The sequence below is a fragment of the Rhea pennata genome, chromosome 1 (assembly GCF_028389875.1).
Source record: "Rhea pennata isolate bPtePen1 chromosome 1, bPtePen1.pri, whole genome shotgun sequence".
NCBI lineage: Eukaryota > Metazoa > Chordata > Aves > Rheiformes > Rheidae > Rhea > Rhea pennata.
Genome location: NC_084663.1, coordinates 24,858,748 through 24,873,600, shown reverse-complemented (window position 1 = coordinate 24,873,600; position 14,853 = coordinate 24,858,748). Strand labels below are relative to the sequence as shown.

Here is a 14,853-nt window from a genome sequence, read left to right as displayed (position 1 = left end):
TCAGAGGCAGTGTTTATACTTTGCAGTGGGTAAGAGTTGAGTTGTGAACTAAATCTATTCTTAACAGGAATGCTTTTAGCTTTTCAGTATTTCAAAGCTTATATCTACAAAGTATGGCTTCTTCCCTTTGATGTGTGTTTAAAACATTTCTTTTTCTGTAACTGTCATTAACTTTAAGGCTTCTTACAGTTCCTCAGGGCACACACGCAAAGTTTATCTTCATTCACATGAAACATGATCCTAATGAGACCTAGGAATGCAACCTCTGGTGTCAGAACAACACGTACTAGTGTTGGTAGTGCTTCCAACTAAAACTTGTCTCCTCGCGAATATACTTTTCTGACATCACTATTAGTCCCATAAAGCCAAAGCTTTATTATTAACAGCCTGTTTCTTCAGAAACTATATCTATGTTCAGTAAGAAGAAGAAATACAGAGTATTTGTTTCACGTATTTAGAATCAGGTTCCTTTGGTTCAAGGTTTAAATTTTACATTCTTGGTATATATCATAGTAGAAAACTACGCTCACAGAGGTGGTTTATAGCCCAGTGGACACATGCATAGTGGTGTGTTAGCACTCTGAGAAGCACCTCTTCTGGCAAGCTGCTGAGGGGACCGCAGCCCACACAGCTTCACAGCTCTCTCTTTCAACTTGCTTGGGTTACTGACGTGCAGAATTATGTGATAGAAGCTTTTCTTTCAAATATTTTAACAAAAGATAGAAGTGTAGTAACATATTATGGGCCAGATTTTCCAAAGACTGCAGCAGTCTTTTGAGTGGAGTACAAAGCAAGAATTGGACTCTCCTGGCAGAGTTGAGATCAGCGAGGCTAAGGATGAGGCAAAGAGCTCCATATCAACGATTCCTAAAAAAAAATAGGTAAAAAATTTTTCTTTGGACATTCTGTCCTGGGCAAGAAGAGTTGTTAAGGTATTAGCAGTCGTCCATGTAACCTGTAATCTGCTGTATTCAGGTGCATTTGTATTCATTGTGAACTGTCAGTTCCTTCTTCAGAGCTGACAGTTTTGACAAACATTGCTTTCTCTGTGCACGTTTCGAGTTGTATCATGCACATGTTTATTCTTCTCAGATTTCTTTCTGAGCAAAGCACAGTTTGGGGAAATTCATTTTCAAAGCTCCGTTCCAACAATATTTTTCAAAATGGCTCACATTGCTTTGATTTATGATTTCCATTATAACACCTACAGTAAAGCAATCTGCTCTTGTTTAGAAACATTTGTTTTTTTCTCTTTTACTTTGGCTTTCTGCAAGTCATGTAAACTACAGCAGCTTCACCACCTGCTGACTACAGTGGGTGCATTTACAGTAATGTTTTAGTTTAGATCAGGAGTGGACTTTTGAAGCAAATCTCTTGCTTGCTCGCCACTTACCAGGTTTTGGTTCACAAGGCAAAGTTGTCTCAAAGTGTGAGACTTGGAGTCATCTCAGCTGAAGTTAAACAGAAAATGTGCACCTAATGCATTTTAACTGCTAATGGGCGTTCAGCTTGTGGGACCACACAGAGAGAGTCTCTGAGGTAAAAACCTTCTGAAATACTGTGGACATCTGGTCCTCAGCCTCACTGTTTCACTCTATAAATCCACTTCTCTTGATCTCCACTACTTGCTAACACTGGCTGCTAACACAGCCAATATCTGCTCCAACACTTGCAGGATTTATGCAAAAACATGTATTTTACTATTCAAATATACTTTGAACCATCATGACTGAACTGCAGGAATTCCCTATATTCCTACTCCAGCAGGAGCCTGTTTATGTTTAATTTCATAGCCTTTCATAATAATACAACTTCTCAGTAGTTATATATCTGTTTTTCCTCAACATATGGAATGAACACGGAATCTTGGTCCCCATTAGTGAGTTCAGTATCATTTTTTCCTATAGCTTGTTCTACTTCAGAGAAGGCTTTGCGTCATTTGCAAAAAACAGCTTCCATGTTGCCTGTGTTACTCCGTGCTAAGGTCACTTGTGTGTAATTCTGCAATTGTAGACAATAATATTGTTCGTTGCTTATTTAGTTTTTCAGCTACGCCAAATGTTTGACCACAAATAAAAAATGATTAAAAGTTGTCACATACTTATTCAAATTTGCCAGCAGGCATTGATTTGGGGATTTTGGTTAATTTGTCTTAATGAGAAGTCTTATCTCTTGTCTTTTGCAACTGTAGAAGTACTTTTATTCTTGAGTGATTTCAATTAACCTTCATAGAACTACAATAGGTATTTTTCTTTTTGTTAATCAGAGAGTATCATCAGGAATAATATTTGCATCTCCTTCATATATAGCGTGCACAGATTAGCTTCTTACCATGACTACTGGCAAGTATATTGCAACATGTAATCACATGAAGATCACTGTTCTAAAAGTTTCTTTGGGGCAGGAGGATTTGCAGATGTCATAAGATTTCAATAAGTGGCAAACTGCAAAGCTCATTATGAAAGGGAATCTTTTTTATACAGTAAGTTGCTTGACTAATTTGCCATTGTTTCTACATAGAAGAAAAAGTAGACTATTATCAAATCATTTTAGCAAGCCCACCTCATAGGATTGAGGTCTTTCTGGGAAACAGGAAATAATGTTTTTCATCAGACCATGCCTTCTAACTTCTCTGTTTTCTTCCTGGCAATACGATACTTCACATCCAGAATGAAAGAACAAACTTCCTCAGTTGGGCCACAGGCGTTGCTATACTGCCTACAGCTGGCATCCTGCATAACTCCACATACTCTGAGTCAGGATGCCATGATGGATTTTAATGTTGGCACAACACTATCTTTTGGGGTGTGTGAAGATTACTATTGTTATCATTAACTTTGCGCTAGGGATTTGTTGTATTATGTGCTGAGGCACAGATAGTAATAAGACTACCAAGTCAACAAATTTGCATTCTGTATAACAAATCCTGAAATACAAAATATGAAACTAGAAAAAGTGGAAGGAGATTATAATTTCTTTATTTTTATATATATTTATATATATATATTTATATATATTTATATATATATTTTTAATATGTTTGTTTTAATTGAACTTGATAGTGTATAGCAGGGAATTTCAAGGGAAAAATTGGGGAAGTTTGCATTCCTTAAAATAAACATGGAAGAAAGTGCCCAAAAGTGCAGAAGCAAGAGAGAGAAACAAGTAGAATTCTTGATCAATTAATTATAGTGTCACTGGTGGAAAGAGCAGAATAAGGGAAACGCGTATTGGAAAAAGATTCACAATGATGTCCTGAAGGAAAGGTTGCATGTGCACAAGGGGAGTGGGTAGGTCAGTGGGAAGAGAGAGAATATTGCTTCTCCCTGGGGCAAACTGCAGGAGCTTCTGGAAATCATGGGCTATGAGTAAAGGAGGGAGTGAAAGAAGCTCTGCACAGAGCGGAGGACACAGGCTGACTTCAGATGGGTGGCTATGGCCAGCTAGCCTGGCCAAAAGTGGCAGCAGCTTTCAAAGCGCCAGAGAGGAATCTGAAGAGTTTGCTGCAGCTTGGAAAATCACAGAGTTGGCTGAAACCCAACCTGGAAACAAGGGCCTGTCTGAAAGGATGCAAGGGGCAAGCCGAGAATTGTGTACTAATGCTTGTTACTTCTGTTCTGTCTGACCCTGTCTGAAAGCTCTGCTTTTTAAAAAGTTAATTATTCTAGCTTATATTCAAATATAATTAGATTTCTTGGATTTAAAAGCCATCAATAATTGTGAATTTTGCTATAGGAGATCTTAGCAGATTCATCGCCAAGTTGTGGTTGACTTGGGCTCAAAATCTGCTCAGGGAGGCTTTTGAGAGAGAAAGTGGAATATTATTAGCCACTCTTTTCTTATGACAAATACATTAGAAATCAGAATCTTACATTATTTTCCCAGGTGGTAAACTATAACTCATGGTTAATGTCCAGGAAAAGCATTACTTGAGGAGGAGCTGGAAAGCTTACACAATATGATACTCCCAAGGGGGCCAGTACAGAGCTGTAATCCTTAGCTGCAGGAAACTCAGATTCATCACATTATGACTAAAACTCATTTTGGTTCCCTTGGATGTTATGCCTAACAGTTTCTTCTGTTCCTGTTTGAAACACGTAAATGAGTTTACATACCATTTGACCTGCAGTACTTCTGGGGTGGCAAGGTGATACTGGTAACTTGCTTTACTCAGTGCTTCTTGAATAATTTAGCTCAACTTTGTTTCTAGGTTCTAGCTATCCAGATGAGCATCTTGTATTACTGCCTATTGTCATGGTTACAGTATTGGCTGCATTTCGTCTCCTTTTCTGAGTTTTCCTTGTGCAATATGAGGCCTGTCCTTGCCTGGCATACAGTACAGCAAATCTTCCACAGACAGACTGGGATGTACTACAGCAGCCTAAAAAAGAGCACCGCCTCATTTCAGCACATCTAATAGCATTCAAATGTGTGCATTGGATGCACTAATATTAGCTCTTAACTACTAGCTAAGTGAAATAATTACATTTTTGTATGTCTGTACAGTCAACCATCGGTTTTAATTGGCCTGTTGAAGTGTTACCAGAATTATTAGGAAGAAGTATTTATTTGTGTGTATGTGTGTGTATAAATACACAAAAAATATAGTATTGTGTATGTTACTGTATTATATAAACATATAATCAAAACATTCTCAGAACATCTCTGAACTCACTGCACTAATCTCTTGAGTACCTGAGCATTTTTCATGGAAAATATTGTTGTGATTCAAGGACCTGCGGTTTGCATCCATGTCATCTGTGTATAAAATTGTCTGTAGTGCAATGCCGTGATGATGCCCTGTCCCCCGGCAGATGTGCCCTGCTGAAGCACAAGGCTTCCCGTTCTCTCTTGTCTGGCTGCAGTGTAGAGAAATGGCTGGAGAGCTTATGGAGTCCTCTATGTGCAAAACCTGGCCATATATCCCCTCTCTCTAGCCATAGCATCACTAGCCTTTTTCCTTTTCAGGGTGAAATCACTTTTCTTTCTTTAATTTGCATAAGGATTTATTTAAAGATCTTATTGGCTGGTTGACATCCATGTGCAGAAGGGAAGTTAGCAATGTTTTTATGATTAAAAGAGCTGTTTAGAAAGGAAGATTTTGCAGCAGTTCCCAAAGATTTTGAATTACAGTTTGTTTCATCTGAAAATTTATTTAATTCCTATTTTATTTTTCATTGCTATATACTGTGTGTGAGTTTTTCTATGTTCTTCTTTCCCTGGGGATTCAAAATTGTAAATGCTTCACTTTCAAAATGGTCAAAAGGTAACCTAATTCTGAAAGTTAGAGTGCAAGTTCTGTGTGCTGAATATTGTACTACTCATGGAGGCCTAAGAAGAAAAATCTGATCACAGATTAAGAACAGACACAGACACAAATTATGTCTTAACATTCCTATATTAAAAATAAAAGTTTTAAATAATATTTAGAACCAGTTTAGGATTTAAATGTCCCAATCAATGTATGTAACTGTTTACTTTAAATGTTTTCATTTCTAGGAACTTTGAACCAAAAGAACTGGGGAAAGAAATATTCATCCTGCAATGGTGCCAAACAATCTCCTATTAATATAGATGAAGATCTTACCCAAGTAAATGTGAATCTGAAGAAACTTAAATTCCATGGGTGGGAAAAAGAAACTTTGGAAGATACTTTCATTCACAATACTGGCAAAACAGGTAAAAACTCCAATTTCATGTGTGGAGTTAAATGAGTCAGAAAATTGATAGAGGACAGTCAGCCAAGAGCTTTTAATGTTTTTTCATTTTCCGTTTTCTTTTTCCCTAGCATTTGCGTTTCTGAGTTCATCCATAAAAGAAAAAAATAGGTGATGGCAGTGGCCAAGCGTAATAGAGAAGTCACTAAAACAGAAAACACAAAGGGAATGTATTCATGCACAGGCAGATAGAACCAGAGCAATCGCATGATTACTATCTTCTCATCATGAGTACTTTATTGAAGCTAAACGGCAATTTAGCATTTGCCGCAAAATGATGCTTACTACTACTACTACATAACTGGAATATGCAATAAGTTTACAAAAATGATTCTTTTTAAGTATGACTAAATTACCTGCCCATCTAGAAGCACTTCACGGGCTGGCTGTGGTTTCAAATGTGGAGGATGGGCTTCATCTCACCTTATCTTTAAACATCTGTTAAGGTGGACCCTTGCATTGAAATTACACTTCAGCTTCCTATTGTAGTCAAAGAAGAGAAATAGGTGCTTTTATGGTCCAATGGTCCAACCTATCTTAGAAATATATTTTAGGAAGAGATGATTTATGCCTACAAATGCCTATTTTAACCAACTATAAAAGAAGCTTAATTTGCATTGCCAAATGAATCTTTTTTACAACCACTTTGCTGTATAAATCTAGGTTAGTATCACAGACTGCTTGGTTGGAAGTACTTTTTCTTGTTTCAGGCGTAGGTAAAGAATATCTTAATGACTATCTCTAAGCTTCCACCAGATACTGTAGGAGCACTTGGCCTGCCATTTTATTTTATTTTAGTGTCATTGTTCCTGGTTTCTGTTCTTGGAACCATCATGTACTTCCTACATACTGGTCAATGAATTGTTTACTGCCCTCTTGCCCTCCTAGGTGAGATAAATAGTTCATTTGTCCTTTAGAGAAAGCTCTGAGGAAACACTCTTTAAAGTCCATAAAAGTGATCTGAGTTTTCCCCCCTATAATCCTATAACAATTCAGATATTGTGAAAGGAACTTGCTAAGCCTTTCAGTTAAGTTTGGCTTCAAGGTCTTGAAGAGAGGAATGAAAGGAAGCTGAACTCCATTATCACTGTTTTAGCAAGAGGTCTGACAATTCACCGTCACTGAAAGTGGAAAAGCCAAACATGGAGAAGTGTCTTTTCCATCCTTGTAATTCTCTCCAGCAGAAAAATGTTCAGTCCTTTAACAGTTTGCAACTACTACAGCCTGGTGAAGACTCATCGTCACCTACTTCTGTACCAAATTGTTCCACAATTGAGGACTCTCACAGACAGGATAGTTTTCCTAGTAATGGGATACAATTTTCTTTTTGTAGTGTTTCCTGATGATATGTATCTAGAATTATGTTAATAATTAATGGCAGGGATCTCTTTTTCTTACAACTGCATATACTTTCAGGAGGCTTTTTATTTTAGGGAATTTCTTTCCTTAGAAGGACAGTTTCATGGTTAAGCCAGTTTTTCTGAGCTTTGGGTTAGTGTGATTATGTGGTTAGTTTCAGATGATAGGAGTACATAAAAATAATTCATTTCACTAGATAATTATTTTGTGAGTTGCAGCATGAAATGAAATGAAATATATTTCTTTTTGTTAATAGTGGATTAACACACTCTTTATTTGGCTTTAATAATCAACTTTCTGTCAAATTGCTTATGAAGTGCAGGAAAAGAACTATAACATGCTTAGCTTTTGGTCTAATACTGAAATACTAGAGTCACAGACGCCTTGGCTGGCTTTTATATTGACCCTCCTTTTCTCTTTCTCTGTGTTTCTCTCTTTTTTCAGTGGAAATTAACTTGACAAATGATTATTATGTAAGCGGAGGTGGCTTAGACACAGTTTTTAAAGCAAGCAAGATCACTTTTCACTGGGGAAAATGCAACATATCATCAGATGGATCAGAACATAGTTTGGAAGGGCAAAAATTTCCTCTTGAGGTAAAGTACAGAATAGATTTTGTGGAATTATATTTCTGCAGGTAGTCACACTGCTTATTTAATAGCTTCATAATGTATAATCATCACTTAAAAATTAATAATATTTAAATGACATACCTGAAAAGAAAATGTAAGGCACACTGAAGATGTATAAACGGTACATTTTCACACATGCATTTTAACAGTGCATTAGGAGTTGGTCCAGCTAATCTGATAAAGGCCGAACTCCCACTGACGGTTAAACTTCTAAGAGCTTGGCCCATCTTATCCCACAGTAATAAGCTATTTAAAGTGCAAAGGCGCTTTTTCCAAGCTGGGGCATTGTTCGGAGTCAGCAGGAGCGAGGAGCCGCTGCGCCTCGTCGAGACAAAGCCCCGTCAGCCTGGCCAAGCTTGGACCTGGGAGCTGGAGGGCGAGCCAGGAGGCCAGGAGCCACCGTGTGAGCGGAGTTCAAGGCTCCCACGGAGCCCGGGCGGCCAGGCCAGCAGCCCCGCCACTGAGGAAGGCCCGGCTGGCTGCTTTTCCCACAGACGTAGTGGCTCTCCCTCTCAGCTTGCAGAAGTTCAGGGATGCGGAGGAGAAGAGGAGCAACTTTTGCTGGGCTGAATACCATGGGGGCACTCTGAATGTGCACTCTTAACCCTCAAAGTGGCTATGCGATCGTTTTCAGCTCAAAAAGGTGCAGCTATGGCATGCATCCGTGTTGCTCCTCACTCGAAGCACTATGGCTTTCTGTGTCAGAGCAAAGCAATGGGGCCGCGGTGCTCTCTTCTCTGCTCCAAGGAGAGCTGTGGCCAGGACCATCCCCTGGGCTTCCTCCACCTCACAGCCATTTAAAAATTTCCACTCACACTCCTGCCATGGCATCAAAGAGAAGATTCTCCTCCATCACCATCTCATGAAAAGGCAGCAGCAGTAGCAAACCCCCGCTTCGTATTGGTGACCCTTCACAGGAAGGGATTTCCCAACTGAGGGAGCAGAGAGAGGCAGCTGGACTTAGGCCAATGCCCAGGACTCCGCTTAAATGAGGTCCCAGAATATCTGGCAGTTTTTTATTATCAATACTTCTCTAAATTTACTGTGAAGCAGATACCATAGGGAAATTCTGCCTTATCGAAACTCCTGAGGGGGTTACCCCAACTTGAAGATTCCCTTCTAAGTTAGATGTCCATTGTAAGCAAGTTATCTAGACTTGCTAGATTGGTGGCAAATGATATGTTCCTTGAATGGATAGTTCCTGCAAACTTAATGGTTTTCTAAGATAGATAGTTTGTAGATAGCTAAAAGCTGATGAATTCCATTCTGTATGTTCTGTTAATGCATGTGAGATGTGTAACAATTCCATGTACTGTTATTAAATTAATTGGTTGAAGATTTTTCTCAGACTAAGAATATAAGTAACTGCATTGATTTTTTAATATATATTTTATATATGTAACATTTGAATATATTTTATTTACAGATGCAAATCTACTGCTATGATGCAGATCAGTTTACAAATTTTGAAGAGGCAATTAAAGGAAATGGAAAGTTAAGAGCTTTATCAGTTTTATTTGAGGTAAACGAAATATATTTTTGTGGCATTAAATAAGCTTTGAAATGCAGCAGATGTTCAAACTGAATTTAACTGGTTCCAGTGTATGATCAGTGAGTCAAAAATTTGCACATATTTTTCTAATTTATTTTCACTAAAAAGCAAACAGGCAAAAATGCCTGTTTTGCTTTATATCATCTATAGTTTTGGTGGTAAAATGCAACCTTTGATTTTTTTTTCCATTAAGTTTGTACTGAAAAAAAAAAACCCAGCAATTTCTTTTTAACAGATTGGACCAGAAGACAATCCGGATTATAATCCAATCATTAATGGAGTAGATAGTGTTAGTCGTTTTGGTAAGTTTATCCCTGTGTTTTATTGATTATTGATTAGACTAAATTCCATTTCAGCATAATTATGTAAACTTTTCATCTATTTTGTTAGAAAAAAAATATTTATTTGATTTACCCTAAAACTGAATATTTGTATTAACAGCAGTGAGTGTAAATGAATAAATATAACTATCATAAGGAATTTACAACACTCTAAATGCTAACTCAAGAGAAATATCTGATTTACTTTGTGAGGTTTCTTAGTCATGCATTTCTGAGTTTTTTATACTGTTGGAAGGCAAATAAACCCATTGCAACAATCCAAGATGTGTCTTACAAGAGTGAGTGAATATTAGTATTCTGTACACTCTGTGGAGATGAATTCTTTTTGCAATAACCCTTGTGTAAATCTGAAATGATCCAGTTGTATTATATTTGCACTAGCAGTATTGAAACCAAATGTTGACACTTTAATATTTCAAAATTCCTCATGGTTTTACATCAGAGTACAGAGATTATGGAGTAATGCATAAGGAGATCTGGGCTTATTTCTAACTCAGTTTCACCATTGTTTCAAATAAAAACAGGAATGTGTGCTGTCCTGAGCAGGAATGTTCTTGCACCACAGCTATGATCCTAAGTAAAAGGCTAATTTTGCCTCAGTTACCCTATACTTAACAATACTTGTGTTTTGTAAAACCCTTTCAGACTGATGGGCTTAAAGTGTTAAAGATTGTTAGTGTCATTATCTTAAAAGCTTTTGAAGATATGGTGCTAAAATTGTAGTTGATCCTCTCCAGAAAATGTTCAACAAATATTACAAGGACTAACTTTTATAACTTACAAAGACGGAAGAGCTGGGCATGTAAAGCAGTTAGGGTTCATTATCTTTGAGAATCTTCTTACATGAAACACAAAGAAGAAAGAATATTTTATCACGGCAGATGCTGTCCAACATTATGGATGCAGGAGATGTAGGAGCTATGAACTATAGGCACCACGACTCAAAATACAGCTAGTATGTGGCACTTCAGCAACGAGCAAAATGTGATTTTCTTGAATAAAATGTAAATGAGCTCTGAAAATTCAGGTCATGAATAAATCAAGTTGTTTATCCTCCAGAAATGTGTGTAGCACATGATCTGTCCTTGTCTGCTGTATACGGGATCTGTCACTGTCAGTCATATCTTGTATTTTGCATTTTTGAATTAGAGTAACTCAGTTCTCAAGCTCTGCAGAGGAACAGTCTTGTTCCTTCTAGACAAACTGTTTCTCATAATTCTTTGTTGATGTTTGGTTTTAGACTCTAGACTGTCAGTCAAATTAAATGGCATTTTAAATCCGAAAGTGTAAAGTTCATAGCAGGATTCTTAGTATAAATGAGAAGTCTCATGTCCACAAGCCTCTGTCTAAAATGGGTTAGCCATTCATTTTTACTGAAGGAGGAATGCATTAGTTAGACACTTACCAGATAGCAATAATAGCTGGTATCTGAAGATGGCTAACATGTAAACAGAAGAAATAGTTCAACAGCATAAATAGTTCAACACTGCTATATGTTTCCCTTTCATTATATGTGGCTAAGAGAAAGGGGAAGAACTAGCTTTTAGAGCTTAACTCAGTGGAACAACAGTCACTGTACAGGAAAAATCAATGCTTTATAATAAATTGTTGATATAATTCATTGTTCTCTCTAAATTTGAAAGGAATTATGAAGACAAGGACAGGTCAGAAATTCTTCCAAGGGTTTCCAGGAGAAATATATCTGGAAAACCACAAGTTAACATACAGTATTAATATTCATTAAATATTCATAAGTGAATATTTATTAAAGAGGGAGAAATTTAAAATCACTAATTTTGAATTGAAATGACTTACATAAAGATCCACATTTATTCCAAGATAGAAAGAAAAAATACTGGTTTGGGTGCATCTGTCAATAAAATAGATCCTTGATAATAATCTCAAACTGAAAAATTCTGCCATATGAACATGAACTTGGTTTCTGTGAATGGATACTCAGCTGTTCCTCATGCATGCTCTCAGCTGACAAGGTAAAATGATCACCTGAAAAAGGTGACGTTTCTTTCACAGGACAACAGAGAGCAATGTCTGCTCTCTTGGGGGAGGTCTTTTCCTCCTTTCTTGCTTTGTGTAAAGCTGTTACAGCTTTTCACTGTATTATCACCATTTTAAAATGCCCTGATCTGCAGAAGGGGCACTTCTATAAACAAGAGTGATATAACTCAGTTCTAGCAGGGTGACATTTCCCCAGGCAGTGAGTTTCTACAGAGGTTAAGATCCTGTGAGAATGCAACAGCTTGCCCAAATTCAGGAAAAGTTAAAAACCTTGCCATGAGAGAGTTACTGGGAGCCAGTGTACTGGTTCCTTTATTACTGATGTAGCTTATTAGATCTTCCCACATACACCACATTGGTATTGATCAATATTTACTCAAACTAGATGGAAAAAGCCCAGCAATTTGTTTGTATGCTAATCTCCCTGGAAGTCAGATTTTGAAAAGACTCAAAATTAGCCTGTTCCCATAACAGAAGCTCTTTTGGAAAGCTGTAGTTCTATTTATGCAATGTTTTAACTATCTGTCTATGAAAGTTTTTTTTTTTTTTCAGGAAAGCAGGCTGCGTTAGAGCCATTTATTTTGCTGAACCTTTTGCCAAACGCAACAGACAAATATTACACATATAATGGATCTTTATCAACTCCTCCCTGCTCTGAAACAGTTGAATGGATTGTGTTTAAAGATACCATTACTATTTCTGAAGACCAGGTAATTCATTTAATGTGTTAAATCCGAACAATTCTTCTCACCTCCAGAGAAAAACAGTTTTTATGTACATGGTAAAAGCTCAGGATGTTCGTTACTGGACCAACAACCTGATATTTCTTTTATCTAGTTTTTAAGTTTTCATGAAGTCAGTAAGTATATCTGTCTCTATCTCTGTCTCTATCTATTATTTGTGTTATCTTTTGCCTTTTTGAGTTCAGGACCACATTCCCAGTCATTGCTTTCCTTACAAGGCAGTAAGAACGTACTTTCTAACTCTGAAGGATATCTTAGCTTTTGGCCCAGATTAAGAGGAGTGCAAAATGCTCTTTCCATATTCCCCTGGCTAAATGGTGGTGAACGGGCCGGGAATAGCTCCAGCAGCAGAGTGGTTGGGGAATACAGGTGGAGTAATGATTCTCTGCTGATACAGACAAAAAAAAGTTCAGTACCACCTGAGAGAAGTCGACTGGGAGAGTTTACATAGCATCTCCTCTCCAGGGTTTTGCCTGTAACTGGGATCTAGTTAATTTGCTATGACTTCTGACATTTCTTTTTTCTCATTTGCTTTAGTTAGCTGTATTCTGTGAAGTTCTTACAATGCAGCAGTCTGGCTATGTTATGCTGATGGACTACCTGCAAAACAACTTTAGAGAACAGCAGTATAAGTTCTTTGGGCAAGTGTTTTCCTCTTACACTGGACAAGAAGAAATTCATGAAGCAGGTATTTACTGAACACTTATTCCTATCTTCATAGGTGGAAAGACAATTTTAAGTACAAAATTCATTCCAGTATCAAGATACTCATTTTAAAATATGCAGAAAGCAGCACCCTCTATTATTATTCATAAATCTATCACTTCAGAGGAAAAAAACTAGCACTCATAAAACATGTCAGATTAAATGGAGTGGAAAATTAAATGCTTGTCTTGACCAAACGTTCAGTGAAGATCACGTCAGTTCAAGCTTTTTTGCACTGCCCTTTTCATGTGTTTCAGATCTAAACAAAGCTGCTATCTCATAGGCAACAAGAGGATTTTATTTTACAAACCCATCTGGTTCTCAGTTGTATAATGTGGATGCTTCTCCAATGGAAGATGAAGAGATATCACAAAACTAATTTCATGTAGGCTACTGAGAAGGTGATAGATAGGTGGAAAGAATCCCAGAAGCCAAATTCTGTTTTCTATTTTACTCTAAAATCTCAGGGAACTCAGTGGAGGTTATGTCACCACAACAGTATGTTATGTAATGGGAAACGAGATCTAGCACTAAATATGTAAGTAAGTTATTTTTATACTCACAAGCACAAGGAAGAATATTCGCCCTCTAGCAGTAAATACCTAATCTGGAGGCTGAGTTGCTACTAGGATAGGGATACCTCTAAATTCTTAAACACAGTTGTACTGAACTGTAGTTAATTAGATATGTACAGATGACTAAAATGTGTAAGTATTTTCCAGAATAGAAACAAGCATGATTTTATTTTAATTTGCTTTGGCTGGTTGGATATTGCTTTTCCGACTGGAAGGATTCTGTGTATGGAATTTGCATAAAAGCTAGATGTCCATCATTCAGAAGTGCCGGAGGACTGGGTCTCCTGCCTGCTCACATGGTGCTGTTTGCTTCCCAGCACAGTACGGAATGGCTTTACTGCTTATTATACAACTGACCAGAGACATTTCTGTTTTGACCTCAGTTTCTCATAAACTCCTCAGATGTGTGCCCACAAACTGTAATTTTTCAGACTGGTTTATGCCAAGAAGTTTACTTTCTGCCAGGGGCACTTTATGCAACAGCACTTACAATTTTGTAGCTTGGAGAATGAATAAAGAATTGAGCTTCAACAGTTAAGCAAATTATGATAAATAAACTGCTATTTCAAAATATAGTTCCCATGGTCTTTGCTGATTTGGCCTTACTTGAAAAAGGAGAATCCTTCCTCAAATTTTTCCCCTTAATGAAGGTCTCTGGGAGACAAGTCATACTGTAGTGTAGTTCACCTTTCCTAATGTTCATGCTGTAGGAAAGAAATGAATCTTCTCAGTCCTTTGTAAAAAGCAGTCAGTCTACAGTGAAGAAGTGTCATGGGCAAAGGACTTGAAGACAGAGAGCATGACTTCTGCTGCCCTTTTTAATCCACTTGCCTCCTAGATAGCTGCACTACTGCTTTGACCTTGGCCTTGACCTCTTCAGCTCAGGCTACAATAGAGAGAAGCCGCTTTCAGCTGTGCCACACTAACCTAATTTTATATGGAGGCTGACCAGGATAAAAGCTGAAAAATACTGTGTACAAAGGGCCCTTGCTCCCTTCCTATCATTCCATGTGCTACCACCTGAAGGAGCTTCTCATGTGCTGTCCCACAGCAGAGTGGGAGTTAAAGCTGTGTAGGAGGTTGCTTCCGACCACGCCAGTTTCTGCACTGTCACAGAGAGATTCTGTCAATCTGGTATCTTTTCTGTGAGTTCAATATCCACACCAATAAGGAAGAAATGTCAGCCTAAAGATGTTAGGATCCCTTTTTGCAT

The 14,853-nt window shown here is 37.6% G+C and overlaps 1 protein-coding gene across 1 annotated transcript in view; it reads left to right on the top strand.

Annotated features, from left to right (window-relative positions):
* The window catches only part of PTPRZ1 (protein tyrosine phosphatase receptor type Z1), a 102,726-nt gene that overhangs the window by 35,045 nt on the left and 52,828 nt on the right, over nt 1–14,853 (top strand). Inside the window, exons 3-8 of the mRNA XM_062592002.1 lie at nt 5,500–5,679; nt 7,521–7,672; nt 9,135–9,230; nt 9,496–9,562; nt 12,170–12,327; nt 12,898–13,048. Coding sequence (XP_062447986.1) covers nt 5,500–5,679; nt 7,521–7,672; nt 9,135–9,230; nt 9,496–9,562; nt 12,170–12,327; nt 12,898–13,048 — 804 coding nt within the window. The remainder of the gene's footprint in view (nt 1–5,499; nt 5,680–7,520; nt 7,673–9,134; nt 9,231–9,495; nt 9,563–12,169; nt 12,328–12,897; nt 13,049–14,853) is intronic.